Here is a 27,286-nt window from a genome sequence, read left to right as displayed (position 1 = left end):
TGTGGGGGTATTAGAGAAAAAATTTAAGACATAAAGATAATAAAAATAATATACTAGCAAACATGCAGATATTTTGGGGGCATTCACTCTTATTCTATTGATCTTCTGCTATGCAATTATAATCTCAGTATGAGGTAAATTAAGGTCAAAGCACAGTCATACCAAGGAACCTTTCTACAGTCCACTGCCATTCAGAGAAACCTGTTAAACATTAGGCTCATTCTTATATCTGGAGTAATTTTAAAGGATACTTGTTAAAATAAAGGTATTACCTGCTCCTAAGATTATTCTGGGGAAGCTCAGAATGCTGATGAAGACCCTGCCCAGATGAGACATTTATAAATCACTACAGCTCACTGCTATAAAGGACAAATAGTAATTAATCTGGTACTTTTTTTTTTTTTTAATTTTAGAGGACCTTTATTAATGTTGGGGACAGTGACACAAGGAAGGGCTGGGGAAATAAGCCTAGGCTGGGCTGCTTTGGCTCACCAAGAAGCCAGAGAAAAGAAGGCCTTGGGGACAGATTCAGTGGGTTTGCCTGGGATGAACTGCGACTGCCCATTGCTGCACTGCTTGCAAACTTCATGGGGTCCTTTAGAATTTAGGAGATGCATGCCTGTGAGGAAAGGGGGAGGAGGGGGGAGGGAGGTATGGGGTGTTGTTGAAAGGGAGAGCTGGTGCTAGGACCTTCATTTTTTAAAAAATTTGTCTTTATTGTTTAAAGTATTACAGATGTCCCCCTTTTCCCCCCTTGACCCCTTCTACCCCACACCTGAACTGGCCCCAGGCCTTCCCCACACTATTGTCTGTGTCCATGGGTTATGCATATGCATATAAGTTGTTTGGTTAATCTCTTCCCACCCACCCATCCCTTAATCTGGTACTTTTGACTATAGTATTCAAAATAGAAGGAAAGTGATATAAAAAGAAGGAAGGAAAGAGGGAGTGAAGGAGGGAAGAAAGACACATAGAAGGTAAGGAAGCAAGAAAGGAGAGAAAGAAAAAGAAGAAAAGAGAGAAAGAAAGGAAGAAATAATGGAAAATTAAAGAATGGAAAGTATTCTTAAAATACTTGCTGTGAATGGTCACACTTTAACCAATATTATTGGAATGTTGAGAGATTAAATCTGTAAGTTTATTACTCATTACACAACTCTGAATTTGGTTATAATCATAAAATGGTATAAATTATCTAATATTTATTACTACTGACATTTTAAAGGGATTGAAAACATGTTTGAAGAAATAGTGGCTGAAAACTTCCCTAATCTGATGAAGGAAAAAGACACACAACTTCAGGAAGTACAGAGAGTTCCTATAAAGATGAAACCAGAGAGGTTTACACAAAGACACATCATAATTAAAATGCCAAAGGTTAAAGACTAAAAGAGAACATTAAAAGCAGCAAGGAAGAGACAGTTAGTTACCTATAGGGAACTTCTATAAGGCTGTCAACTGATTTCTCAACAGACACACTTCAAGCCAGACAAGATTGGCATGAAATATTCAAAGTGATACAAAGCAAGGACCTACACTCAAGACTACTTTATCCAGTAAGGCTACCACCTAAATTGAAGAAAAAATAAAGAGATTCCCAGAAAAAAAGCTAAAGGAGTTCATTGCAACCAAACCAGTATTTCAAGAAATGTTAGAGTCTTCTGAAGAAGGAGGAGAAAAAGATATATATATATATATATATATATATATATATATATATATATATATATATATATATATATAGAGAGAGAGAGAGAGAGAGAGAGAGAGAGAGAGAGGAACATAGGTATAAAAAATAAAATAGTAATAAACAAGTAGTTATCAATAATAACTTTAAATGGGAACAGATGAAATGCTCCAATAAAAAGATAAAAAAACATGATCCATATATATATACTGTCTATAAAAGACCAAACTCAATACAAAAGACACAAAGACTGAAAGTGAAGGGTTAGAAAAAAATATATCATGCAAATAAAAAGAAAGAAAGAAACAAACAAAAATACTAGGATAGCAATAGTTATATCTGATGAAATAGACTTCAAAACAAAGGCCATAACAAGAGACAAAAAGGTCACTACATAATACTAAGGGGATTGATCCAACAAAAGGATATAACCCTGGTAAACATATATCCACCAACATATAAGCACCTAGATATATAAAGGAAATCTGAGTGGACATTAAGGAAGAGATCAACAACAATAAAGACATAGTAGGGGACTTTAACATCTCACTGACAACACTGGATAGATCTTCCAGGCAAAATATCAACAAGGAAACAGAGATCTTAAATGACACACTAGCTCAGATGGATTTAATTGACATTTACAGAACATTTCATCCCAAAGCAACAGAATATACATTCTCCTCAAGTACACATGGAACATTCTCAAAGACAGACCACATTTTAAAACATAAAATAAGTCTTAATAAAGTCAAGAAGATTGAAATCATATTAAGCATGTTCTCTGACCAGAATGGTATAAAACTAGAAATCAGTTACAATAAAAAACCTAAAAAATATTAAAACATGGAGGCTAAATGGTTTGTTGTTAAACAATGAATGCAATAACAATGAGATCAAGGAAGAAATCAAAAGCTACCTGTAGACAGTCCTGAGGGGGAAGGGAGAGCAGCTCACAGGAGGAAATCAGAACAATAAGACTCTCAGAGACTGTTGTTTGGGAACTTGGGGAAATTCTGAAAACCCCTGGTCGGGGCAGGATAAGCAAAGGACTCACCAGAATATGTTTTTAATCTAACGCACTGAGCCCAGGCTGCCAAAACAGCCCATACAGAGAAGGCAACAGGCTGAAATGAATCTGAAACTGCAGCAGGTCAGAGCCTGGGGAACTAGAATCAGAGGACAAGGTAGGGACTGAGGAGCTGGCTGTGGAGGAGAGACTAATGCCCGCAGAGTGAGCGCCTGACAGTGACGCTTCTAAGAGGAGTGATACCCTGAGCTACACTAGCCACCCTGCACTCTAAAGACTCTACAGAAGACTCTGGAGTAAGACCAGGCAACTACAAGGTTGCAAAATAGTTGAAAAGAGGAGATGGTCCACAAAGAGCCTCAGATCAACCATCTACCTAAGGACACCAGAGCCAAACCTAGATGGCTCCTCACATTGGCTGATACAAGAGTGCCTCTCAGGAGAAATGAAATCAGCACAAAAAACAGTGACCCTCAGACAACATAAGTTTCCCAGAAGAAATTCACCTGATTGATTACCTGTTTTCTTCTGCTTTTTTGTTTGGTTTGTTTTTGATTTTGGTATTTTTGGTTTTTGGGTTTTTTTTCTTTGTTTTTTGTTTGTGGGTTTATTTTTTCTCCTTTTCCCTTAGGAAGAAGAGAAAGGGGTGAAAGTTTGTTCTTTCATCTTTTTTTAAATGTAATAATTTTTATTTTAAACATTTTTTTACCTAAATTTTTTTTTCTCTTTTTTATAAAAGAATTTTGACATGCTTAGCTTGTTTTTAGTTTTGTTTTGGTTATATGGTTTCTTTTGTTTTATCCTTCCTTCTACTATCAAGACTTTCTTGATATCCCTGCTTAACGACTGGAACTTTATCCTTATACCCAAATTTACTGCTTTCCTCTATAGTTACCACCAAATCTCTTACGAGACTCCCTCACTGCCTGGGCGTTATCTCTCTCTCTCCTCTCCATCCATTGGCAAAACTATTTTTTTCTTTCTCTTTTTTCTTTTTCTACTTTTCTTTTTTTCGTTACCCTCCCTTTTGTCTTCCTGTCTTTTTGTTCGATTGTTAGTTTCTCTTATTCTCTTTATTGTATTTTTTTTTTCCTATTTTCAATTATTATCCTATTCCTTTTCTCTCCCTTAACTTTTTGCTGGCCTTTCTTTCAGAATCTTTTCTCTGCTTCTGTTATCTCCCGGTAGCTTCTCTATTTTTTACATTTTAGTTTATTATTATTTTCTATATTTTCACCACTATTAACAACAATACACATCTCTCTCTATCTAAGTGTTATTTTTCTCTCTCTCTTTTTTTTAAGCATTTGTGTGTGTGTGTGTGCGTGTGTGTGTGTGTGTGTGTTTTCTCTACACTCTCCCAGTTCTATTTTCACGTGGGTTGTTTTCATTGAGACTGTCAAGATATTTTGTAAGATACCTCTTGTTTCCTGGAAGTTTAGTTGTGCATTGTCCTACGTTTCCAGCATCTGTACAACAGCTTACACGATGAGGTTGGGGCTGAGGCACAGTTAGCAAACCTGAGAGGAGGGCCCTCCCAAAGACTGATCAACAACAATCTAGACCCAAACACAACAGAAGAACATAAAAAAAGCACTAAAGGGACACACACAAGAGGGGCACGCCAAGAACAAAGAGCTCAGAAGTATAAGGAAAACACATCTGGGTTCCACTGGACCCACAAGACAAAATCCCATCCCACAAGACTGGGACACAGCAAATATATCTAATCTATAGATGCAAACACTAAGACCTACCAAAATGGGGAGACAAAGAACCCGCAAATAAAAGAAAAGGAAACATCACCAAAAAAAGACTTTGATGAGATGGAGTTAAGCAAGTTATCAGAAATGGAGTTCAGAGTATGGATGATGAAGTCGTTCAAGGAACTTCAGAAGACACTAGATGATAAGATCAAGGACCTTAGTGAAAACAGGAAAAAAAAGGTACATACAATAAACAAAACTCAAACAGAGATAAAGAATGCTGTATCTGATATCAGGAATGCACAGGAAGGAATTAAAAGTAGGCTCAATGAAGCAGAGAATAGAATAAGTGACTTAGAAGACAAGGTAGAAAAAATCACACAATCAGAGCAGCAAAAAGAAAAATCACTTAAAAAGCATAAGGACAGTCTAAGGGAGCTTTGGGACAACATGAAACAAAACAACATTCACACTATAGGAGTGCCAGAGGGGGAAGAAAGAGAGCAAGGGATAGAGAACTGGGTGGAGAAAATGATAAAAAACTTCCCTAGGTTGGTGAAGGAGAAAGCCACACAAGTGCAGGAAGCACAGAGGGTTCCAATCAAGAGGGACCCAAAAAGACACACTCTAAGACACATCATAATTAAAATGGCAAATATCAAGGTCAAAGAGAAAATATTAAGGGCTCCAAGGGAGAGAATAGGAGTGACATACAAGGGGAACCCCCATACAGCTGACAACAGATTTCTCAACAGAGACCCTTCAGGCCAGAAGGGACTGGCATGAAGTTCTCCAAGTAATGAAAAGGAAGAACATGCAACCAACATTGCTTTATCCAGCAAGGCCATCATTTAAAATTGAAGGTGAAATAAAAAGCTTCCCAGACAAAACAAGGCTAAAGGAGCTCAGTACCAGTAAACCAGCATTGCAAGAAAAAGCTAAAAGGACTGCTTTAAGAAAAAGAAGGAATAGTGAGAGAAAGGTTCATCAGCATAAAGGGGAAAAATGGCATTAAATAAGTTGATATCAATAGTAACCTTAAATGCAAACGGAATAAATGGAACAATCAAAAGACAGGGTAGCTGAATGGATAAGAAAACAAGAATCAAATATATGCTGTCTACAAGAGATGCACCTGAGAGCAAGACTCACACGGGCTAAAAGTGAAGGGAAGGGGTAAAATCTTTCATGCAAATGGAAAGGAAAAGAAAGCTGGAGTAGCAACTCTTATTTCTGACAAAATCCACTTCAAAATAAACACCATAACAAGAGACAAAGATGGTCACTATATATTACTAAAGGGATCAATCCAACAGGAGGAAATAACCCTTATAAACTTTCATGCAACCAATATAGGAGCACCTAAATATATAAAAAAATTCTTGGGGGACTTTAAAGGGAGGATTAACAGCAACACAATCATAGTGGGGGACTTTAATACCCCACTGTCAGCATTGGACAGACCATCAAGACAAAAAATGAACAGGGAAATGCAGACCTTAAATGAATCAGTAGACCTAATGGATTTAATTGACATTTACAAAACATTTCACCACAAAGCAGCAGAATTCACATTCTTCTCAAGTGCACATGGAATATTCCCAAAAATAGACCACATGTTAGAAGAAAAGGTAAGTCTCTACAAATATAAGAAGACTGAAATCATATCAAGCATCTTCTCGGATCACAATGCCATGAAACTAGAAATCAACTACTATAAAAAACTCAAAAATATTCAAACACATGGAGGCTAAATAGCATGTTATTACACAATGAATGGGTTACCAATGAGATCAAGGAAGAAATCAAACACTTCATGGAAAGTAACAAAAATGAACAGAGAACAACCCAAAACCTATGGGACACGGCGAAAGCAGTCCTGAGGGAAAAATTCATAGCATTACTGGCCTATCTCAAGAAACAAGAAAAAGATCTAACGAACCATCTAAAACAACAACTAAAAGAACTAGAACGAGAACAGCAAGAAAAGCCCAGAGGAAGTAGAAGGAAGGAAATAATAAAAATCAGAGCAGAGATTAATGACATAGAAACTAAAAAAACAATACAAAAAATCAATGAAACCAAGAGCTGGTTCTTTGAAAAGATAAATAAGATTGATGCACCTTTAGCCAGACTCACTAAGAAACAGAGAGAGAGGGCCCAAAAAATAAAATCAGAAATGAAAGAGGCGATATTACAACTGACCCAACAGAAATACAAAGGATTGTAAGAAAATATTATGAGCAACTATATGCCAACAAATTGGAAAACATGGGGGAAATGGACAAATTCCTAGAAGCATACAACCTTCCAAAGCTGAATCAAGAAGAGGCAGAAAACCTGAATAGGCCAATAACAACTAATGAAATTGAAGCAGTAATCAAAAAACTCCAGGCAAACAAAAGTCCTGGACTAGATGGATTTACAGGCGAATTTTACCAAACATTCAAAGAAGAATTAACACCTATCCTATTCAAACTATTCCAGAAAATTCAAAAGGAGGGAAAACTCCTAAACTCTTTTTATGAGGCCAGCATCATCCTAATCCCAAAACCAGATAAAGATACTACAAAGAAAGAAAGTTACAGGCCAATATCCCTGATGAACATAGATGCTAAAATCCTCACTAAAATACTAGCAAACCGGATCCAGCAATACATTAAAAAGATCATACATCATGACCAAGTAGACGTTATTCCGGAGATGAAATGCTGGTACAACATCTGCAAATCAATAAATGTGATACATCACATAAACAAAATGAAGGACAAAAATCACATGATCATATCAATAGACTCAGAAAAAGCATTCACCCAAATCCAGAGCCCATTTCTGATAAAATCTCTGAGCAAAGTGGTAATAGAGGGAACATACATCAACACAAAAAAGACCATGTATGACAGACCTACAACCAACATCATACTCAATGGGCAAAAGCTAAAACCATTTCATTAAAAACTGGAACAAGACAGGGATGTCCACTTTCACCACTCTTATTCAACATAGTACTGGAAATCTTCGTCATAGCCATCAGATAGGAAGAAAACATAAAAGGTATCCAAATTGGAAAGGAGGAAGTAAAACTGTCATTATTTGCAGATGACATGATATTGTACATAGAAAACCCTAAAGACTCCATCAAAGTACTACTAGATTTGATAAACGAATTTGGCAAGGTAGCTGGTTATAAAATCAATATCCGGAAATCAATGATAATCTTTTACACCAACAATGAACTTCCAGAGAAACTAAAAAAGCAATACCATTTACCATTGCAACTAAAAAAATAAGATACCTAGGTATAAACTTAACCAAGGATGTAAAAGACCTGTACTTGTAAAACTACATGACACTGAAAAAAGAAATAGAGGAAGATTTAAACAAGTGGAAGAATATACCATGCTCATGGATTGGAAGAATTAATATCATTAAAATGTCCATACTACCCAAAGTAATTTATAAATTCAATGCAATACCTATTAAAATACCAACAGCATATTTCACAGACTTAGAACAAACATTTTGAAAATTTATATGGAACCAAAAAAGACCCCAAATAGCTGCAGCCATCTTGAGAAAAAAGAACAGAGTGGGAGGGATCACATTACCAGATTTCAAACTGTATTGAAAAGCCACTGTAATCAAAGCGGCCTTGTATTGGTACAACCACAGGCATATAGATCAATGGAACAGAACAGAGACCCCAGAAATAGACCCACGCCATTATGGTCAGTTAATATTTGACATAGGAAGCAAGAGTATCCAATGGAGTAAAGACAGTCTCTTCAATAAGTGGTGATGGGAAAATTGGACAGATACATGCAAAAGAATGAAACTAGACCACCAACTTTCACCATACACAAAAATAAACTCAAAATGGATAAAAGACTTAAATCTAAGTCACAAAACCATAAAAATCCTGTAAGAAAACATAGGCAGTAAAGTCATAGACATCCCACATGGTGGACTTTTCAGTGATATATGTCCTAGGGCAAGAGAAAGAAAAGAAAAAATAAACATATGGGGCTACACCAAACTAAAAAGCTTCTGCACAGCAAAAGAAAACAGCCTCAAAATACAAAGGAACCCCATGGTCTGGGAAAACATATTTGCCTAGGATGTATCTGATAAGGGGCTAATTTCCAAAGTGTACAAAGAACTCATAGCACTCAGCAAGAGGAAGACAAACAACCCAATTAAGAAATGGGCAAAGGACTTGAAGAGAGATTTCTCCAAAGAGGTCATATGGATGGCCAATAGACACATGAGAAAATGCTCAACGTCGCTAATAATCAGAGAGATGCAAATTAAAACCACAATGAGGTATCACTTCACACATGCCCCAATGGCTACCATCAAAAAATCAACAAAGGACATGTGCTGGCAAGAGTGTGGAAAAAGGGGAACCCTAGTACACTGCTGGTGGAAATGCAGTCTGGTGCAACCACTATGGAAAACAGTATGGAGGTTCCTCAAAAAATTAGAAATGGAGCTGCCGTTTGACCCAGTGATTCCACTCTTAGAGATGTATCCTAAGAATCCTGAAACATTAATCAGAAAGAATATATGTACCCCTATGTTCATAGCAGCACAGTTTACAATAGCTAAGATCTGGAAACAGCCCAAGTGCCCATCAGTAGATGAGTGGATAAAAAAGCTGTGGGACATTTACACCATGGAATACTATGCAGCTGTAAAGAAGAAGAATCTCGTACCCTTTGGGACATTATGGATGGCCTGGAGAATATTAAGGTAAGTGAAATAAGCCAGGCAGCAAAAGACAAACATCACATGATCTCGCTTATACGTGGAATCTAAAGAACTTAATAAACTGATGAACAGAATAGATTCAATGACATGGAAGCATAGGTGAAACTGAGGAATGTCAGAGGGATGGAGGAGGGCCGGTGGGTGGAGGGGGAGAGAGTAACCGAAGAATTTATATGCATATATGCACAACCCAAGGACAGGGACAATGGTGGGGAGAAGGACTGGGGAGGGGGATGCGATGGGGTGGAATGGGTCATTGGGGAGAAAAAGGGACATCTGTAATATTTTAAACAAAAATAAAATTAAAAAAAAAAAAGTTTAAAAAAAAAAGCTACCTGGAGATAACTGGAAATGAACACACAACACCCAAAATCTATGGGACAAGGCAAAAACAGTCCTGAGAGGGAAATTCATCTCATTACAGACCTGCATGAAGAAGCAAGAAAAATCTCAAATAAACAATCTAACACTATACTTAAAGAACTAAAATAAAAACAACAAAAAAATCCAGAGTAAGTAGAAAAATAAATAAATAATTAAGATCAGAGTTGGAATCAGTGACACAGAGTCTAAAAAAAAAAAAAAAGAAAAAAAAGAAAAAGATTAATAAAACCAGAAGATGTTTCATTGAAAAGATAAACAAGATTGATGAAACTTTAACCAGACTCATCAACAAAAATGAGTCAGGATTCAAATAAATAAAATCGGAAATGAAAGAGCAGTAATACTGACACAACTGAAATACAAAGGATTGTTAGAAAATACTATGAACTTCACACCAAAAAATTGGAGCAACTGGGCGAAATGGATAGATTCCTAAAAACATACCGTCTTTCAAAACTGGATCAGGAAAAAATCAGAAAACCTGAATAGAGTGATCACAATTAATGAAATTGAAGCAGCAATCAAATAAACTGCCAGCAAATGACAGGCCTGGACAGGATGGCCTCACAGGTGAATTTTACCTAACATTCAAGGAATAACTAACACCTATCCTCAAACTATTCCAAAAAATTCTCAAGAACAGAGAAGACTTCCAAGCTATTTTTATGAGGCCAGCATTATCCTAATTCCAAAACCAGACAGACATAGTATAAAAATAAAAATAAAATTATAGGCCAATATCCCAAATGAACATACATGTTAAAATCCCCAACAAAATATTACCAAACAGGATCCAGCAATACATGAAAAAGATCATATGACATGGTCAAGTGGGACTTATTCTGGGGATGTAAGGTTGGTACTATACCTGCAAATCAATAAACGTGACACACCACATCAATGAAATGAAGGATAAAAATCACATGTTCATATAAATATATGCAGAAAAATAATTTGATAAAATCCAGCACCCATTTATGATAAAAACTCTCAGCAAAGTGTAATAGAGGAAACACACCTCCACATAATTATGGCCATAAATGAGAAACACCACAGCCAATATCATACTCAATGGGCAAAGCTAAAAGTGCTTCCCTTAAGATCAGGAACAAGCCACGGATGTCAACTTTCACCACTCTTATTAAACATAGTAATGAAATATCTAGCCACAGCAATCAGAAAAGAAAAAGAAATAAAAGGCATCCAAATTGGAAAGGAATAAGTAAAACTCATTATTTGCAGATGATATGATACTGTATATAGAGAATCCTAAAGTCTCAACCAAAAAACTAAAATTAATAAATAAATTTGGTAAAGTAGAAGGCTACAAATTAATATGCAGAAATTGGTGGCATTTTTGTATACCTGTAATGAAACTATTAGAAAAAGAAATTTAAAAAAAAATTTCCACTTACTATTTCAACAAAAAAATAAATAAATAAAGTACCTAGGAATAAATTTTACCAAGGATTTAAAAGACTCGTACTCAGATAATTATAAAACACTGAAGAAATAAATTGAGGAAGATACAAATAAGTGAAAGCATACACCATGTTCATGGATAGGAAAAAGTTAAAATGTCCATAGTGCCCAAAGCAATCTATAGATTCTATGCAATTCTTATTTAAAATAACAATGGCTTGCATCACAGATCTAGAACAACTATTCCAAAAATTTATATGGAACCACAGAAGAATCTAAATAGGCTCAGCAATTTTGAGAAAAAGAACAAGTGGAAGTATCACAATACCTGATATCATACTATATACTACAAGGCCATTTTAATCAAAACAGTATGGTACTGGCTTAAGAACAGGCATAGATAGATCAGTAGAGTAGAATACAGAGCCCAGAAATTGAACTTTATGGTCAATTAATATTTGACAAAGGAAGTAAGAGCATACAATGGGGTAAAGACAGTCTCTTCCATATATGTTGTTGGGAAAATAGGACAGCTACATGCAAAATAATGAAACTAGACCACTAGCTTAGGCCATACACAAGAATAAACTCAAAATGGATAAAAGACTTAAATATAAGTCACAAAACCATAACAATCCTAGAAGAAACAGGCAGTAAAATTTCAGATATTTCTCCAAGCACTATTTTTGCAGGTATATCTCCTAGGGTAAGGGAAACAAAAATAAAATAAAGAAATGAGACTACATTAAACTAAAAAGCTTTTGCACAGCAAATGAAACCATCAAAAACAGTGTGGTGATTGCCAGGGGGAGGTGAGGAGGGAGGAGGTGGAGGAGAATATAGGGAGAATAAAAGTTGATGGATGGAGACTTGACGTGGGGTGGTGACCACACAAAACAGTGAACAGATGAAGAGTGGTATAATTGTGCACCTGAAATCTGTATAATTTTGTTAACCAGTGTCACCTCAATAAATTCAATTTAAAGAAAAAGAACGAAAAGGTAACTTGAAAATCAACAGTGACGGGCTGGGGAAGAGAGCTGTCAGTTAAAGAACGTCTAACTTCTCAACCCATAATGCTATTAAACATTCTACCCTATTTAGAAATAAAATATATCTTAATAATTTATTTAAAATATTAAAAGGTAACATACTGAATGGGGGATCATGTACACAAATGATACATCAGATAAGTGGTTAATATCCAAAATATATAAATAACTTATAAAACTCAACATAAAAAAACAAACAATCCCATTAAAATCTTTTGGGCAAAAGATCTAAATATACTTTTCTCCCAAGATGACATACAGATGGCCAATAGACATATGAAAAGATGTTAAAGGTAACTAATCATCAGAGAGATACAAATTAAAAACACAATGAGATATCACTTCACGCTGTTCAAATTGGCTATCATAAATAAATCAACAAATAACAAGTGCTGGTGAGGATGTAGAGAAAAGTGCTGGTAGGAATGCAAACTGGTGCAGCCATTATGGAAAACAGTATAGAGTTTCCTCAAAAAGTTAAAAATAGAACTGCCTTTTGATCCAGTAATTCCACTTCTGGGATATCTGTAGAAACTGGAGACCCTTATTTGAAAGAATATTTGTGCCCCTAGTTCACTGCAGTGTTATTTACAATAGCCAAGATTTGGAAATAGCCCAAGTGTCCATCCGTAAATGAGTGGATAAAAAAGCTATGGTACATTTACACTATGGAATTCTACTTAACCATAAAAAAGAAGGGACTCTTACATTTTGGGACAGCATAGATAGGCCTGTAGATTATTATGCTAACTAAAATAAGCCAGTCATAGAAAGACAAATATCAAATGAGTTCACTTATATGTGGAATCTAATGAATAAAATGAACTAACAAACAAAATAGAAACAGAAGCATATATGCATAGAATAAACTAACAGTTGTCAGGGGGAGAGGGTTGGCTGGGTGAAAAAAGGTGAAGGGATTAAGCAAAAAGTTATATATGCAATCTCACACGCACTCAGACAACAGTATGTGATAGCCAGAGAGAAAGGGGAGTGAGGGGAGGTAACAGAGGGAAAGGGGGTATAAATGGAAACAGAAAGAGACTTCACTTTGGGCGACAGGTGTACAATGCAGTGTGTAGATGATGTTTTGCTGAGTTTACACTTGAAGCCTGTATGGTTTTAACCAATATCACACTAATAAATTCAATTTCTTCCTGTTAAAAGCCTTGAGTCCCTTATTTATAAATTAAAATGGACTCTACCTGCCCGGCCGGGCGTGGCTCAGCGGTTGAGCGTTGACCTGGGATCCAGGAGATCGGGGTTTGATTCCCGGTCAGGGCACATGCCCAGGTTGTGGGTAGATCAATGACTCTCTCATCATTGATGTTTCTATCTCTCTCTCTCCCTCTCCTTTCCTCTCTCTGAAATCAATAAAGTTATATTTTAAAAAATAATTGACTCTACCTAATCTTCCCTCTTCATCTAGTTTAAGTCCAAAAGGTGTAAAAGCAGAATTCCTTTTATAAGACTAAATATAAAATAATTTGCAATAATTATTCACCCAATTAACCTTAATGTAGAAGAGAGATATAGGTATGATTTATTCTACTCTTTTCCACCTTTCTTTCTCATCCCTGACAAACAGGTATAATTTAGTAACAAAAAATGAAAAGAACCAAATTATAATTAGCTTTTCAACTAAAATTTGCATACTACAAAATAAAAATTCTATATTTTATAAAATCTCAACACTCTAATCTGTCTTTCATATTTTTTCTTTCCTTTTCCTTTCAATCCTTTTAAATATGAATAAGAGAATGAGGCTATGAATCAATAAGATGCACTAAATTTTATTTGAGTGCATTTCCTTGAGTTTTCAAGTTAACATCTTCATACTTTATCTTTACAATGAAGCAGTATACTTAGGAATTTTAAAACAACTTACCTTTAAAGTGTACCAGTCCAAAATTCACTGTAAAGATCACATCTTCATTTTATCTGTTTTTACATTCTGATAATTAAATACAGAATTGAGTCTCTATTTAAAACATAAGTAACCTTTTGAGATTGGCTCACTCAGCAAAATGCCCAGAATTCATCCAAGTTGTTGTATATATCACGAATTCTTTTCTTTTTATAGTGGGGTAGTAGTATTCCATTGCATGGATGTATCAGTTTGTTTATTCATTCGCTCTTTAAAGGACATTTAGGACATATTCAGTTCTTGTGCTATTACAAATAGAGCTGCTATGAAAATTCATGTGTAGGTTTTTGTGTGCACATAAGGTTTTATTCCTTTAGGACAAATGCCCAGAAATATGACTACTATTTATGATTCTATTTATATCATATTCTCAAAATAACAAAATTAGACATGTAGAACAGATCATTGGTTTCCAGGAGTCAGGGAAGAGGGAGGGAGGGTTTGACAATAAACGGACAGCACAATAGAGTTCTTTTGTGTTTGTAGGACAGTGTTGTTTTTTTAATATATCTTTACTGATTTCAGAGAGGGAAAAAGAGAGATAGAAACATCAATGATGAGAGAGTCATTGATCAAGCCTGCAACCTGGGCATGGGCCCTGACCGGGAATCAAACCCCGATTGCCTGGGTCCTAGGTCGATGCTCAACCGCTGAGCCATGCCTGGCCAGGCTATAGGACAGTTTTGCATATTGATTCTCCTGGTGGTATTGAACTCTGTATATGTGATAAAATGTCCTAGAATGTCTGGCCAGGCGTGGCTCAGTGGTTGAGTATCGACCTAGGATCCAAGAGGTCGAGGTTTGATTCCCGGTCAGGGCCCATGCCCAGGTTGCAGGCTAGATTCCCAGTCAGGGGCATTCAGGAGGCAGCCGATCAATGATGGCTCTCTCATCATTGATGTTTCTATCTCTCTCTCCCTCTCTCCCTCTCCTTTCCTCTCTCTGAAATCAATAAAGATTTTTTTTTTTATAAGTCATAGGATTATACACAGGTGAACAAAAACAAATGTATGCGAAAACTAGTAAAATCCAAGTAAATTATATACTCTAGTTACTTTAATGTACCAGTTTCCTGGGTTTAATAATGAAATGCAGCTTTATAAGATGTCACCATTGAGAGAAGCTGGGTTATGGGTGCACAGGACCTCTCAGTACTATTTTTGCAACTTACTGTAAATCGATAGTTATTTCAAAATAAAATGTTTTTTTAAATGGTATAATGAGTATACTTTGTGTCTATGAAGCCTGTGAGGATTAGCACAGTGTATAAACCCTCAATATAAAATAAAACATGTTTTGCAAATAAAGAACAAAATTAATCTTTGATTATAAACACTTGGTTTAAAAGTTTATAATTCACTGTATTTCAAATGTGATAACTACTTACGATAACCTTTCATTCTAGACTGAAACTAAGATTATGTGTTTTTACCTAGAAAACCAAATGCCATTTCTGAATTAGGACAGCAACTTTATTGTATAATTATTTGGTTTTATAATTAAAACATATTGAGAGCTATCTTATGTACCCTTTAAATGAATTTTAGTACACAAATGAGACAAATAATATGCAAATTAAATCAAGAAAGAAGAAAAAAGAAAACAGGCTTAGATAAATAAATATTAAAATAATGAAAAATATAAAACAAGCTTAAGGTAGAATAAGGAAATTTGCATACCTGTTAACTTGATATGTCCTATTTCATCAAGCAAAATGCTGTAAATCAAAATTCACATTCAATAAGATGGAATAAAATAGGTTATATAAAACATTTCATAAAAAATCATCACAATATTAAAATAGGTATCTATTTGAAATACTGGAACAAATTAAATGATTATTTGAAAAATCAATGGGTATGTTATGAAGATTACTTTTTGTATGTTTCATATAATTGTAAAATTCATATATATTTTTTCATATAATCTTTAAAATAAAAGACTTAATGGACAAAAAAGTCATTATATAACACTGGTAATAGGGATATATAAGGAGAATACAACTGTACTTTTCTGGCTTCAGGTCTCTATACACAATTCCTAATCGGTGCAGATGATCCAAAGCAAGGGCTAATTCTGCAAGGTAGAATTTCACATCTTCCTCTGTAAACAAAACCTAAAATAAAATAATAATTTACCATTTGATCATTTTTTTCAATATTGTATTTTTAAAAACTTACTTCTTTAAAAACCAGTAAACAGACAAATCTTGCAAAAAAGAAATATGAGAAGTAGACAGATTGAACTAACCCCTTTAAGAACCTTCTTCAATATTAACTATTGTAATATAAATCTTCCTAAAACATATTGTACAGTTTATATATCTTACACTGAATGCACTATATAGGATTTACCTTTTTTTTAATACAATTATTAATTTTAGTACTCTACTACAATACAGTGATACCTGTAGGATCTTTGAGGTATATAGGATATTTTGGCTTAACATTGGCAATTCCACTATTTCTACATTTTTTTTCCCTTCACTGTCTATTACATCTCAGATTTTTCTCTTTGAGCAGCTCTATTAACTCAAAGCTTCTAATATACCAACACAAGGTATTAAATTAGTAACTCATATTAAACAAAGTCCTAAACCAAATCTCTGACTTAAAGGGTAGCTCCAGGCTTCTTCTGCTAATAAAATACGTGAGTTTAATGGCACCGTATTTCTCAATCTTTTTTGTGCGTGGGAATAGAGCTGTTACGATGATATGAAAAGAGCACTGGACTTGGAAACAGAATTAAGAGTGTAATGTATGACATGTCACTTAGCCCTCTGGACTTCGATTTCTAAACCTATCAAATAAGGATAACAATATCAGTTTATCTAACAAGGTTGCTGTAGTTCATGTGTGGGGAAAAACTTCATAAATTGTAAAATGCTATGTGTGCAACCATGAGGTATTATTATTATAGATTTACATCTATATTCATTCATAAGTGAGTGTTAATTTACAGACAAAATGGGCACTACTCAACCATTAGATGAAATTTTTAAGGTTTATAAAGGGCTTCCAATTGGCAAAACAACTAACTTGTCTAGAAATTGGTTATTTTCATTAAAGAAATCTCTGGATTATTAGGAAAGGGTAAAATTTGAATGAAATATCATAAAGGTCTTATAACTGGCTTGCCCATGAAAAATTATGGCCACTGAATTACACAATTCAGATTCAGGTTACTACTAAAATTGCAGAGAAAGAGCAGATAAAAGTAAATTTTGATACTCGACCTACTTTTAAAAATGATTTATAGAAAAATATTGTCTATTATCTAAGTTTCAAGAGAGTTCATTTGATATAATGGTAAAAGTATGAGAACATCATTTTAACTTGATATTTTATTAAGAATAAAAATACTTGTTACTTTAACTTCTGAGGAAGGTTAATAAAAATGTTCTTTGAAACTTAACATATAAGAAAACCCTAAACTCTAAAAATCTTTGAAAGTTTAAAAATCCTTCAAACTCTAAATTAAAAAACTATGCTTAGGTTACTGTTTATGACAAGCATATTATTTGTCATAAAGTTTTCTCTGTGGAAAGCCTCATGATGGATGCAAATAAGAAACTTACTAAGTAGAAATTACATGCCAGTGACTTTACGTTCATTAGGTTATTACAATCTTCCAAGCAATGCTATGAGATAGGTATTATCATCACCTTACATTTAGAGATTCAGTGATGAACTAACTTGCCCAGAATAACATAGCAGGCCCAGGATTTGAACTCAGGAATACTTCTCCCTAAGAACTAACCCTTTACCATAAGCCGCTTCTGCCATATGTTGTGTTACAACTCATTTTTTTTTTTTTTTTTAGTTTTAGGTTCACTACCATTAATGCTTTCAATTCACTAGTCATTCTATCATAAATACACCCAAAATGAAAATAATCTAAAGCCCCAGTACCCTGAGGTAAGCCTTGCTAGTCTTTTGCTGTCTGATCCTCAATCAAATCGTTTATGTATGTATGTATATATGTGCATGTGTATATGAGTGTGTTTTAACACATTCGATATCATACAATGTTTATATAAATACATATATATACACACGCACAGTATTTAGTAGCCTCCTTTTCCCCTACTTATTATATCATAAGCATTGTCTTATATCTTTAAAACTTATTTATAAAGAGGTTTCAATCGTGTTATAAGATCAACATACCAATTTACCATAATTTACCTAAATGTTCATTTAGGTTATTTCCAGTTTTTCACTAATTAAAAAAATTATTCAATATGCACATGTATTTTGACATTTATGATTATTTCCCCAATATGAGTTCCTGAGAAATAAGAAATATTAGGTCAAGGAGAAGAAATAGTCCAATTTTCTTGACATACACTAAAAATTACTTTCCAAAAGGGTTATAATAATTCCCACTCCCATCAGCAGTTTATAAAAGCATTTGTCTTACCATGTCCATGATAGCACTGAATATTATCCTTTTAAAAATATTTTCTAATTTGATATACAAAAAATGGCATCAATTGCTTTAATTTAAATTTTCATTGTTAAGCTATATATTTTCTTCGTGTCTAATAAGTTTCTTCATGTTTAATAAGTTATCAGTAATGTTTCTACCTATTTTTCAGTATGGACTCACTGTTTTTTCAGTTAATGTAAGCCCTTCAAATATTAAAAATGTCAGTTCTCCATTATATTACTTGTTAGTATTTTCCCCAACTTATGTTGTCTTTTGATGTTCAATAATTCACAATTTTATGTAGTCAAATTTATGTCATTTCGATGTGATTTTCCTTCATTACTTTAATGATTAAGGAGACCTCTGTTCAATGGTCAACTACACATTCAGCTGCATTTTCATATAGAATTATTACTTTCTCAGATTTAGCACTTTAACATAAGTAAAATTTAACTTTGGGTAGAGATGATATTTTAAAATGATTATTTTTTTGTAATATGTAACCAATTTCTCATATACTGTTTACTAAACAATCAATCTCTTTGTCATTAACTTCTGATACATTTTCTACCATAATAACATAAGTCATATATACCAGAATATTCCTGGGCTATACAGCATGTGTCTAATCTTGTGTTGATAAATATGATGTTTTGTTGATAACAGCAGCTTTATAAAGTTTTAAACAAGAGGTAGAGCAAGAAAAGAGTGTTCTTTATTTTTAAAATGTCTTCGTATTTTTCATTTGTTTCCTTCTCCAGATAAGCTGGCAAAATCATTCTGTCAATTTCAAACAAACAAAAATTCCTATTGATAATTTGTTTGGAATTTCTTAAGTCTATAAATTAATTCTGGAAGAATTGGCAACTTTACCATTATCAGTCACTGATTCCAATATATTTTCTTTATATTAGCAAAGTAGGGCATGACTTAAGAGTTTTGTGTATTTGTGTGCATGTGTATTTTAGAAAAGAGAAATTTGAGGAGATACCATCCCCCTCAAAATACACATGAGGCACATTATAAAATTCTTTAACACATAAAAATATAATGTCTTTTTATAAGACATAAATAAAAAGTCCTCATTTTGGATGATATAACAGTTTTTGTACACACAAGTGAAGTATAACCAATAAACAACTTCTTATTAATAAGCTTTCTACAGAAGTAACCATAAAATCATTTTTCAAACCCTGTTCAATGCATATACTAATTTATTGTCTTTTGGGAAATTCATTTAAAATGCTTGCTCTTACCTAATATTCCAGACTTAGGAATCAAAACTTACTGACTGCATCTCTGTGCTAGTATGGGTTTAGATAGTCCCACATCGAGAATGGAGGTCTGAAGAGTTTAAAAGAAAATTAGAAATAACTACAAGAATTCTCAAACATATTCTTGACACTTCTACAGTCTAACTCAAGAAATCATGAATATTGGAGCTTTGTTATGCTCTTTGTCCCTCTATGTCTTGGGACCAGCTTTTAACAAGGTCCTTTAAAGAACCTCCTTGGAAGGGGGTCCTACACAGACTCTACCACATACTGAATTCTGTTGTATAGTAAACAATATACCAAGATCACAGTCTGTGTTCATGCATGGTATAATCTGCACTGAAGGAAAACACACATAAGCCAGAGCCCTTAGCCACTTTAGCATTGGCTAGCATCCCAGAAGCACATTGTTCCTTTTTCACAGCAACTTCCTAAGTTCTGGGATTCAATAGTAGCTCCCCCCCCCCCCACTCAACATTTTAATTCTGCAAGTGAGATGTTGAACCACATTCACCCAATTAAAGTGCTACCCCCCAGAATACCACTTTAAGACAAAATGAAGTAGACAAGGACAGGATTTCCTCTCCCACCAGAAACCAGTAAAGCACAGGACAAAATATATGAAATGACACCTTTCAAGACATTAAACATCAGGCAACAAAAAGACAGTGAATACTGAAAGATGGGAAACAAACGAGATAAGCCCTACAACTGTCCTAGCTTACTACCTGGAAAGTTTTCAAGCAGCAGTGCAGGGACGGCTAAGTCAGGCAGAGTCTGGAAGACTCCCTGAGTTGATGAGACAAAGCTGAGAGTCTGGGGAGACAAGAAGGGTAGAATTCACAAGCTAGAGCACAGAAGGGAAAATTGCAGACATAGAGAAGAGTAGAGTTATATATATATGATCTTCCTCAACTACACAGTAGAGAAATGATCAACACATGTGAGTGAGGAAACTATTTTGATCCAGGAAAATAACCAATGAAAGAATTAAAGGAACTGATCCATGGAACTCGCACAAGGCCAGAAAGAATTCCTGTTAACTCTGGCCAGAGCAGAGAACTTCATAATTCACAGGGTATAAGATTGCTTCAGAGTAGAGAAAAATTAACCTGTGATTAAATGCTGCTTTGATCCAGTTTAACAACCTGAATGAAAGAATCAAACTAGCTCCACATTCTTGACCAAAGCTCAATAATATTTATAAGAATACAAAAATATCCATCATCTAACAAGGTAAATTTCAGAATGTCTGTCACCCAGTAAAAATATTGCCAATCATGGATATGAGGAAACTACCTGAACTCAGGAAATAAATAACCCTAAAGGATTAAATGAAATAATACACAGAACCTGCAAATGACCAGGATAGGGCCTGTTTCCATCAGTAAGAGTAAAAATCTTTGTAATCCACATGGTGTTGTTTAGAGTACTAAGAAGAGTCATGATTCAGTATTGGAAAAAATTAATCCTAGAGTAAATTCTGCTCTGGTTCCACATAACATAGACTAAAAACAAGACTTAAAAGGTTAACTGCATCCCAGAACAAAGCTAGATACTAGTTATAAGAAAAACATAAGTATTTAGAGTACAAGAAAATTAAACTAATAACGCCTGACACCCAATATAAAATTACCATACAATTACACTTCCATTAAAGCACAAAAGAAGCCACAGACAATACTTAAACAAATGGGTGGAGCAGTGTTCCAATAAAACTATATATTTAAAATAATTGGCCATATTTAGCATGAGACATGAGACGATAAATACCTGACTCCTGAGTTAAAGATTTATACTATAACCCTGGCTTGTATAGCTCAGTTAGTTGGAGCATTGTCCCACACACCAAAAAGTGGGGGGTTCGATTCAAGTTCAGGGCACATATCCAGGTTCGATCCCCAGTCAGGGCATGTGTGAGAAGCAACCAATGGATGATTCTCTCTCATATCAATGTCTCTCTGTCTCTCTCTCCCCTCCATTCTATAAAATCAATTTTAAAAAATTTTAAGATTTATACTACAAACCCTAAAGCAACTCCTAAAATAACACAAGTGTTGTAGATAAAGAGTCAACCACAGAAAAAAATAACAATGGGAAAATAAGGTAGGAAAATAGGGAGGAGGATGAAGAACAGGTACAACCAAACAATAAAAAATAAACACCCCTCCCCCCCCAAACACAACTACAGAACATTGTAATAAGAGATAAGAGAAGATATAAACAAGTGGAAGAACACACTATGTTCATGGATTGGTAGAATAATGCTCAATCACTAGAGAGATGTAAATTAAAACCACAATGAGGTACCACCTCACACCAGCCAGCATGTCTATCATCAATAAATCAACAAACAACAAGTGCTGGTGGAGATGTGGAGAAAAGGGAACCCTAGTACACTGCTAGTGAGAATGCAGAATGGTGTGCACTATGGAAAACAGTTCGAAGTTTCCTCAAAAAATTAAAAATGTAACTGGCATCTGACCCAGTGATCCCACTTCTAACAATATATCCTAAGAAGCCTGAAACACTAATCAGAAAGAATATATGCACCCCTATGTTCATAGCAGCATTATTTACAATAGCTAAGATCTGGAAACAGCTCAAGTGCCCATGAGTAGATGAGTGGATAAAAAAGTTGTGCTACATTTACACAGTGTAATACTATGTAGCTGTAAAAAAGAAGGATCTCTTATCCTTTGAGACAACTTGGAGGGACCTAGAGAGGATTAAGCTAAGTGAAATAAGCCAGCCAGAGAAAGATAAATATCACTTGATTTCACTTATACGTGGAATCTAAAGAACAAAAGAAACTGACAAACAGAATAAATCCACAGATATAGAAGAATGCAACAGACAGACGGCTCACAGAAGGAATGGGGGGCAGATATGAACCAAAGAACTTATATGCATGCATGTATGCATAACCCATGGACAAAGGAACAGTGCAGTAAAGGCCTATGGAGGGGGTAGGAGTAGGTGGGAGGAGGCCAACAGGGGGAAAAAGGGGAAATCTGTAGTACTTTCAACACTAAAGATAAATTTTAAAAACACACAAATAAAAGATAGGAGATTTTTAACCTACCTACATTAATAATTATATGCAACACATCAATCACCCAAATTAAAAAGCACAGATATTAAAAATAGATTACAAGCAAGGACAGTTAGTTATTGGTTGCCTTAAGTATTGCACATTAAGTATAAATACACAAGTAGATTAAGTAAATTTTTGAAAAACAATATATCAAGCTAACCCTAGTTAAAAAAAAAAAGCTGGAGTGACTATATTAATATGAAAGTAGATTTCAAAGCAATGAACATTACAGGGATAAAATAAGTCATCTCATAATAATAAAGAGGTCAATTTTTCAAGAGGGAATGATAATCCTAAAGGTTTACCATGTAAAAACAGAACTTTGAAACACATGGACCAAAAATTGACATAAATTTAAGAAGAGATAGATAACTCCATAACTATAGACAAAGGTTTCAATACTTGTCTCTCAAAAATTTACAGAACACACAGGCAAAAAGTTAGAAAGAATATTAAGTAGACTTAATACCATTATCAACCAACTTGATCTGACTGATATCTATAGAACCTTCCGATATCCAAGAGGAGAATACACATTCTTCTCAAGTGCACATGGAACATTTACAAAAATATACCATATTCTGAAACATAAATGTAAAATAATTCAAATCATAAGTCATACAAAGTATGCTTTATGACCACAGTGAAATTAAATTTAAAGTCAATAATAGAAAGTTATTTAAAAAATGCCTAAATATTTGCAAATTAAATAACATATTTTTAAATACCCCATAAATCAAAGAAGAAATAAAAAGAAATCAGAAATTATGTTGAACTGAAAGAAAAGAAAAACATCACATAGCAAAATTTGTGAGATTACATTAAAGCATTATTTAGAGGGAAATTTGTAACATGACACACCTATATTAGAAAAGAAGAAAGGTCTCAAATCAATAACTTTGCCCTCCATCTTAAAAAACAGAAAATCTAGTGAAACACAAAGAAACCTGAAAAATGAGTGAATACAGATTAAATTGGAAAACAATGAAATAGAAGATGATAGAAATACAATAGAGAAAATCAGTGTAACCAAAATCTGTTTGGTTCTATGAGGAAAATAAAATTGATAAATCTCTAGTAAGGCTAAGCAGGATGAAAAACAGAGAAGACAAAATAACAACACCAGTAATGATGATACCAACATAACTAATGATTCTACAGCTCATAAAGAGGATACTAAGAGAATATTATGAACAACTTCATGACAATGAATTAGATAACTTTGATGAAATGGACAAATTTCTTAAAAGACATGAGATACCAAAGCTCATTCAAAAAGAAAGGTAAAATAAACAGCCCCAAGACATTTAAATAAATTGACTTTGTAGTTCAACATCTTACCATTAAAAAACCACATCCAGATGGTTACACTGGTGAACATTTACCAACCATTCAATGACAATTTAATATTTAACTCATCCAGAAAACTGGAGTAAAAAACACTACCCAACTCTTTCTATGAAACCAGAATTGATCTGACATCAAAACTAAGCATAAACAATACAAGAAAACTACAGTCAAATACCCCTCATAAAAACATATTACAAAAATTATTAACAAACGTTTAGCAAATATCATTCAACAATATTCAAAAAAGGTAATATATTGGGACTATGTGGTGTTCATCCACAGATACAAGATTTCTGCACTATTTGACAATTAACCAATATAATTCACCATACTAAAAGATTTAAAAAGATTAAAAACATATGATCATATCAGTAACTGCAGAAAAACAATCTGATAAAATCTAATGTACATTCCTGATAAAAACTCTCAAGAAACTAGTAATAGAAGACAACGTTCTCAACCTGATAAAAAACATGTAAAAGGACCTATACTTGAATAAATGAAATAGAGACTTCAAAAGAATAAAAAGATCAGCAAAACAAAGAATTGGTTCTTTAAATGATAAAAAAAAAGATAAACCTTTAGCCATGCCCATCTAGAAAAAAAGAGGTCATTGCAGCATTATTCACAGTTGCCAAGACATGAAAACAACCAAAGTGTCAAGTGATAGAGGACTGGATAAAGAAAATGTGATACATGTGAACAATGGAATACTACTCAACCAGAAGAAAGAACGAAATACTGCCATTCATAACAACATTGATGGACCTTGAGAATATTATGTTAAGTGAAATAATTCAGCCAAAAAAAGCTAAGAACCATATAATTTCACTCATATGTGGGATATAAAACTGAAACTCGTGGACACAAACAGAAGTGTGCTGGTTGCCAGAGGAAAGGGGGTCCTAATATATGGTGAAGGGTACATAGAGCAATATACAGATCTTGTAACACAGAAACCCACACCTGAAACCTATATGTTCACATATAACCATTGTCACCCCAATAAATTTAATAAAGCATTATAAAAAATAAAGACAAAAAGAAAGAAGATTCAAATTTAAAAAATCAGAAATGAAAGAGGAACAACTGATATCACCGAAATAAAAAAGTTGTAAGAGAATTCTATGAACAATTACACACCCACAAATTGGGCAACCTAGAACAAATGGATGAATTCATAGAAACATATAATTTTCAGTGATTTAATTGGGAAGAGACAAACTCTAAACATTCAGAAAAATTAATACCTATCCTTCTCAAACTATGCCAAAAAATTAAAGAGGAAGTAATGTCTGGAAACTCATTCTACAAGGCCAGCATTACCTTGACAACAAAATCACACAAAGACACTATAAAAAAAAAAAAAATTACAGGCCAATATCCCTAAAAACCATAGAGGCAAAAATCGTCAACATAGTATTAGCAAACCAAATTATGCAATACGCTGAAAAGATCACATATCATAATCAAGTAGAATTTATTCCAAAGCTGCATAAATGGTTCAGTATCTGTAAATCAATCAAAATGATAAACCACACAAATAAAATGAAAGACAAAAACCATATGATCATCTCAATAGATTCAGAAAATGCATTTGAAAAATATTCAACATTCATTTATCAAAAAAGGGTAAATAAAGTAGGTATAGAAGAAACATAGCTCACATATTAAAGGTCACATATGACAAACCCACAGCCAATATCATATGCAATGATAAAAAGCCAAAATATTTTTCTCTAAGAGAACAAGGCAAGGATGCCCACTTTCATCATTCTTACTCAAAATAGTATTGAAAGTCCCACCATAGTAATCACACAAGAAAAGAAAAGGAAAGAAGAAAAGGAAAGAAAAGGGAAAAGGAATGGAAAGGGAAAAGGGAAGGGAAGGGAGAAGGGGGAAGGGAGAAGGGAGAAGGGAGAAGGGAGAAGGGAGAAGGGAGAAGGGAGAAGGGAGAAGGGAGAAGGGAGAAGGGAGAAGGGAGAAGGGAGAAGGGAGAAGGAAAGGAAAAAGAAAAACCTGGGGCAGATCCAAGAAGGCAGAGAAGTAAGTGGAAGCTACACTCATCTCCTCCCAGGACCAAACTGGAATTACAACTAAATACAGAGCAATGAACCTAAATAACCAACTGAAGACTAGCTGAAGCAGCCTCATAACCAAGGGTTTAAAGAAACAATACCTGCCCGTCCGGGCCTGGCTCAGCGGTTGAGCATCGACCTAGGATCCAGGCGATCGGGGTTCGATTCTCGGTCAGGGCACATGCCCTGGTTGTGGGCTCGATCAATGACTCTCTCATCATTGATGTTTCTATGTCTGTCACTCCCTCTCCTTTCCTCTCTCTGAAATCAATAAAGATATATTTTTAAAAAAAAATTTTTAAAAATAAACAATATCTAGACTGGTAGGAAGGGCGAAGACATGAAAAGGGTTAGCTCTGCTCCCATGGGTGGCAGTTGAGGTTCAGGAGGGAAATCTTAGCTGCCAAGGTTCCCCCTGAAAAGTGTGGGGTCTCAATGCCAAGCGAAGCTCCCCAACCCAGAGCACCACAGCCAGGAAGAAGCAACCACATTACATCTGGCTGTGAAAATCAGTGGGGATTCTGTCCACCAATGAGAAAGAAGTCTACTAGAGAAAAAAGTAACATTTTAAAGGGCCAATGAAAAAATTTTCATTTGCAGCCACATGCCCTGGGCTCCTGCAGAAGTAGGGCTGATCAGACTAGAATACTTTGAGGAGAGACTGGGGTTTTAGTTCTGTGGAGAAAGCTGAAGGGACAGCATCCAGGATATCTGTGCTGAGTCACTCTCCCATACTGCAGATGCCATCTTTCTTGAAAGGAGCACTCCTCTCCTTATGGAATCAGCCTGAGAGAATGCAATAGCCCCATACTCTTGACTTCTTATAGACCAACCTTGTGGAGCTTGTGCCCTGCTGAGGAGTCAGCTGTCTGGACCTGAGTACAGAGGTCTGGGCAGACTCAGGGGGTGTCAGTGACTGAGTTGTGTGGCTTTGGGTGGGGAACATTCCTCCCACCTTCCCACAACCTGACTGGCAGTTCCTGATCATGGGAGATCCTCTGGCCCCACTCTCCTGGCTGCAGGCACCTCCACCCTCCAGTCTCCTGTTGGTTCCATCCTGCTGAGTTCAAGGCAGAAC

The 27,286-nt window shown here is 34.8% G+C and overlaps 1 protein-coding gene across 1 annotated transcript in view; it reads right to left on the bottom strand.

Annotated features, from left to right (window-relative positions):
* RPS6KA6 (ribosomal protein S6 kinase A6) overlaps window positions 1-27,286 on the bottom strand; it is a 163,428-nt gene that overhangs the window by 92,940 nt on the left and 43,202 nt on the right. The window contains exons 6-7 of the mRNA XM_016204494.2: window positions 15,988-16,094; window positions 15,658-15,695 (exon numbers count right to left, since the gene is read on the bottom strand). Coding sequence (XP_016059980.2) covers window positions 15,658-15,695; window positions 15,988-16,094 — 145 coding nt within the window. The remainder of the gene's footprint in view (window positions 1-15,657; window positions 15,696-15,987; window positions 16,095-27,286) is intronic.

This window comes from Miniopterus natalensis, chromosome X (assembly GCF_054644295.1).
Source record: "Miniopterus natalensis isolate mMinNat1 chromosome X, mMinNat1.hap1, whole genome shotgun sequence".
Lineage (NCBI taxonomy): Eukaryota > Metazoa > Chordata > Mammalia > Chiroptera > Miniopteridae > Miniopterus > Miniopterus natalensis.
Note: the sequence above shows the minus strand (reverse complement) of the source record. Positions and strands in the feature narration are given on the sequence as shown.